We start from the raw sequence: 5,261 nt of genomic DNA on the forward strand, positions 1-5,261 counted from the left end.
TGGTAGACAGAAGTTAAGTAGACAAGATCTGCTGAGTATGTCATTAAGGAGATGTTACCTATTTCCAGGAAGATATGTGAAACATTGGTATCTGAATCAAACCCAGCCAGTTGGACATCAGTAGGTCTTTTGATGAAAGTAAAATAAATGCACTGAAACCCTTGATTCTGCACAGAAAGTTGTATAACTTTCAAATCCATGTAATGAATACAAGTGATGAATGATATATTTTCTTTATTTTATACACAACAGACTATCCAGCAGACACATTCACTACCCAGGGATTACAGGCGCCTGAGGAATTCCTCACACTCCAAGGCTTTCTTGTAATTGCTCAGGAAGCTATCCAGTTTCTGCCTCGCTTTTGAGGAAATGTGGCTCTGAAGCTGTTCCCCAAGCTGGGTTATCTCGCTGACAAGACAAAATGATATAGCAAAATAATTAAGTCGTTAAAGCCACCCAAATACATAATAAGATATAAACTGAAAATTGGATTAACAGTTTCCTAAACTATCCGGCTTACCTTGAGTCAAACTCTGTGCCACGCATGTACATCTCCTTGGCTTTGTCCAGGGAGATGGTGTGAACAGCTCCGAGGGCGTATACTGTTGCCTGTGGCATGAAGATTAAGATTTAAGATTGTGTTAGACAGTGACCATGTGTTAAAAGGAGACAGACATATGCAGTCATATAAAACATGTAGTCTACAAATCAGTGTCAGTGTCTGAGATCTCACCTCTGGCAAAAGTACATCCATTACAAACGCCACTGGATCTGCAGACTTCTTGTCTGTCTCAGTACGTTCGAGTACTTCAGACAAGAAGTGCATGACTTTGTCCTCTGGTTCATCATCTTCAAAAAGAAGGATGACCCTGTCCTGTTTCTTGGCCCAAGGAGACACCGTGTTGCCTGTGATGATGTTCTATAAAAATTGTATAGGATTTTAGTTTGGGTATTCATATACAAATACACAAACACCACACTAAATGCCATTGTCACTCACTTTAAGGTGTTGCAGCATGCCCTGATCCTCTGTGATTACACTGGTTAACAGACAACATGCCTCGCGTCGCTTCTGTTGGGCTTGTTGGGCCCTTTCCTAAAATTAAATTACACATAATATGCAACACTGAATACATGTGATTAAGAACTTTGAATAAGACATTTTCTTTCCCTGATTATTTGCACTTCCTCTGATAAGAGGTGTCATCCTGGCTGGCAACTTGTTTGGCCACAGTAACATCACTGCCCTAGATGGATATACAGATAAGCCTGTCTGAGAGGCAAATTGTTACATTACTTCTGAGAACAATAATTATTATCAGGGGCATCTATAAAAATGCAGGAATCTTGAAACTTTTTCTCAATATCTAAATTCTCAACAAGAGTGAAAATAAAATACACATTGATTTAAGATTCTACACACATGAAGTACAGTACACATAGATGAAATGGCTCCAGCATTAGTTTACTTTACTTTACTTATTTTGAGTTTCTGATACTTAAATGGATGAGTTGAATAGTTTGATGGTCACAGTTATCCATGGTCAGGACAAACAGAAATAACATCACATTTAATAATACATAAGGCTCATGGGGAAATTAAAGCCTTTCAGCGTTGAAATGAAAAAATATTTGATAATTTAGGACTTACCACCGTACTCCACCATTGACCTTTGGTGTCCCTGCAGATGGGACACAAGCTTTGCATAGCTCCCCTTTTTTGTGCAGATCGGACACTGATAAGTGTCCGAGTCGCATCTCCTCAGCTCAGGGTCTGCTCCTTCACTGAATGTAGTGTTGCTTTATAAGAGAAAATGTAAATTAAAATTTTATTTTGTATTTTTAACATGGAAACATTTTTAATCCAGAATCAAGTAGTAATGAACTGGACTGCATTTGCCTTTAAGACTTTCCCTGTCCTAAAATATATGCAGGCTAACTAAAATAAATCAAATCAAATGACACTGTTGACTGTGATTCAACAGAACTTCTAATTTCTAAACATGAAAAATATTATTCATCATCAAATCTTTTATCTTAACAATTGTAGAACTGAGGTCACACGTTTTCAAATGAGCAAAGCTGTGTGCAACTTCTCAGAGTCATTTAAAGATTAAAAAACAGATAAATACTAATATATAGAGATCATATAGTTTATCTTATACGTTTCTTGGTTGAAAATGAGACAATGTTATATTGTCAATGTTATAACCTGTACATATAAATAAAAGAAAAAAAGGAAAAAAAGGGAGAAAATCGCTGCGTCTTGCTTGCTGTTAATAAATGGTTAATAAACCGCACTTAATTGATTTAATGGATACAAATAATGACTATTCATCCAGTGTTCAATATCTAAATGTGTTTTTTATCCATTCTTACATTTTCCTCCGTCATTTTCCCGTGTTTTTCCGTGTTACTTTTTCGGGTCCTCTCTTCATACTCGGTCAACGTAAACTTCATCACGTTTCAGACGCAGTCTCTTGAGACCCAATCAGAGTGTCGTGTAGTGGGAGGGGGTGTTTCGTTGAGTGTGAGGGGGTGTTTCGTTGAGTAAAGGGGTGTTTCGTTGAGTAAAGGGGTGTTTCGTTGAGTGGTCTGCGGGTCTGCAGCTAGACCCTTCTCCGTTGCTGCGGTACGTCAGCGCGGCCGCCATATTGGATGTAGCAGATCTGCCCCGTAAACTAATAAAAGGAGATGGACTGAACTTAATAAAGCGACCTTCTACAAAATGCTTTAAGTTAATGCCTCTTATTCACACACACACACACACTAATATATCTGGGAAACAAATAGGCACCAAAAACAACTATGTAACTTTTAAAGTGATGATTATAAATGTTTATCCTTATGTTTAGGATATAATAAGCACCAAACCAACGTATGTATTTTTCTAATGCTGAGTGTTTACAGCTACTAATGTGTGTAACACTGTTACTGTGATGATAAATATTGAAATATTTATATTTAACATTTAATCTGTGTCTATAATAACCAGATCCTGAAATGTAGATGTGACATGAGGGTTTTCTGAATAAAGAGCACTAATGTTTACATTTAACTGATTTTGATTCATCGTTTTTATATTCACATTGGTGAACATATATACATATATATACACAGGGAGGGGGTTCACATTGATGAACATATATACACACATACTGTATATCTACACAGGGGGCATTAATGAACATACATATCTATACAGCTATACAATTGCAGTCTGTCTGCATGTGTGTATGTGTGTGTGTGATTAATTGTTTTTATATTCACATTGATGAACATATATACATATATACATATATGTATACACCATTAGAAAAATACATATGTTGGTTTGGGGCTTATTATATCCTAAACATAAGGAGTAACATTTATAATCATAACTTTAAAAGTTACATAGTTGTTTTTGGTGCCTATTTGTTTCCCAGATATATTTGTGTGTGTGTGTGTGAATGGGTGAATAAGAGGCATTAACTTAAAGCACTTTGTAGAAAGGCGCTTTATGAAGTTCAGTCCATTTCCTTTCATTAGTTTACGGGCAGATCTGCCACATCCAATATGGCGGCGACGTCAACTAAGATTCAGTGCTCAGTGAGGAGTCTACGTATATATGTCTCAAAGGCAACAATTTTAATTCAACAAATGCCTTTGAGCTAAACTATTGTACACAATCTCAAGGAATTGTTTCACATATTTTGTGTTTATTTTATTTGCATATTCTATTTTTCAACAAAATCTAATTATTATTATTTTATTTATTTTATTTTCTAGAGCTGAAACAATTACTCGATTAATCGATTATTAATCAATCAGTAAATTCACCGTCAATTATTTTGGTAATCGATTAATCTGTGCGTGAATGAGGTGAAGTCTGCCATCCCTGATTGCCTTGTTATATTATGTGAAAGTGGCCCAATATCCAGCCAATTATGTACCACAATTTATGTTTACACTGTCACCACTAGAAGGCCTCAGTGCTCTAGTTGAACCCTGTTTGACATCCATCCATTGATCATTAAAAACTGCCCCCAGTAAGAGGCGTTTCAAGGAGATATAGGGGCCCAAGCGTGAGCAAATTAAGTGGCTGTTTGAGGCCTCCTGATCACAGGCCTCCCAGTAGTGTGTGGAGAAAACTTTTTCTAGATTTATTTAGGTATGTTTAGACATCTAAATAGTGTTGTGTTTAAGTTATTGGTTTTATTTAGTAGTTGAAGATTTGCTCAATCACTCTGTTCGAGGTTTAAGAACCAACTTTATTAAACTGGTTTACTTATTTAATTCAGGGCCACACGGTGGTGTAGTGGTTAGCACTCTTGCCTTGCAGCAAGAAGACCCGGGTTCGAGCCCCGGTTGGAACAAGGGCCTTTCTGCATGGAGTTTGCATGTTCTCCCCGTGTGTGCGTGGGTTCTCTCCGGGTACTCCGGCTTCCTCCCACAGTCCAAAAACATGCAATGTGGGGATAGGTAAATTGGACACTCCAAATTGACCATAGGAGTGAGTGTGAGAGTGAATGGTTGTTTGTCTCTATCTGTGTGTGGCCCTGCGATGGACTGGCGAACTGTCCAGGGTGTACCCCGCCTATCGCCCGATGTAGCTGAGATTGGCACAGCACCCCCCGCGACCCTCTGGCAGAGGATAAAGCGGTAGATGATGACTGACTGACTTATTTAATTCAAGTCCAGTATCACCACACTTTAAATATGAGTGAGCAAAATAATACATGGCCACTTTTGTGATTATACTGCAAAAATGTATACTATTACATTTGTATTAATAATATTCAAGCACCGGCTATTCCAAGGTGGTGGGAGCGGGCCCCCCCAAATGAAATTCAGCTTCGGGCCCCATAAAGGCTTTGGCCAGCCCTGGCTGGGGCACTTTGAGCTACTTTTTATGAATGAAAGATGCTTTTTCACTGGTGCTCTGTATTTGGGACCTTTTCTTTCCATAAACACTGACCTTGTCTCATGGAGACTAAAACCTGGTCCCAATGAGGCAGAAGCTCGTTTTCTGAGGAACTGGTTCAGTTTAGGGCCAAGATTTGAATCGTGGTTATGGTTAATGTTAGTTTTGTATTCTGTGCGCGTGCGAGCGAGCGGGGGGCTCGCTCGCACGCGCACAGAATGAGCTTATCCTGTGCGCGTGCGAGTGAGCGCGAGCGGGGGGGGGGGGCGTTCTACACCAGAAGGTGGTGGTGGGGGGTTCGGAGTGGGAGGAGGAAGGCGGGTAAGAAGGAGGAGAGGGGAGGAGAGGAGGA

The 5,261-nt window shown here is 39.1% G+C and overlaps 1 protein-coding gene across 1 annotated transcript; it reads right to left on the reverse strand.

The window, feature by feature from the left end:
* Positions 1–217: 217 nt before the first annotated feature.
* On the reverse strand, positions 218–2,209 carry LOC131467816 (PWWP domain-containing DNA repair factor 3A-like). Its single transcript, XM_058641792.1, has 5 exons — positions 1,655–2,209; positions 1,004–1,099; positions 737–922; positions 524–612; positions 218–411 (listed from the first exon to the last, which is right to left on the reverse strand). The coding sequence occupies exons 1-5, from the start codon at positions 1,709–1,711 to the stop codon at positions 285–287; spliced, it is 555 nt and encodes a 184-aa protein (XP_058497775.1). The 5' UTR covers positions 1,712–2,209; the 3' UTR covers positions 218–284.
* Between the last annotated feature and the right edge of the window lie 3,052 nt (positions 2,210–5,261).

This window comes from Solea solea, chromosome 1, assembly GCF_958295425.1.
Source record: "Solea solea chromosome 1, fSolSol10.1, whole genome shotgun sequence".
Taxonomy (NCBI): Eukaryota; Metazoa; Chordata; class Actinopteri; order Pleuronectiformes; family Soleidae; genus Solea; species Solea solea.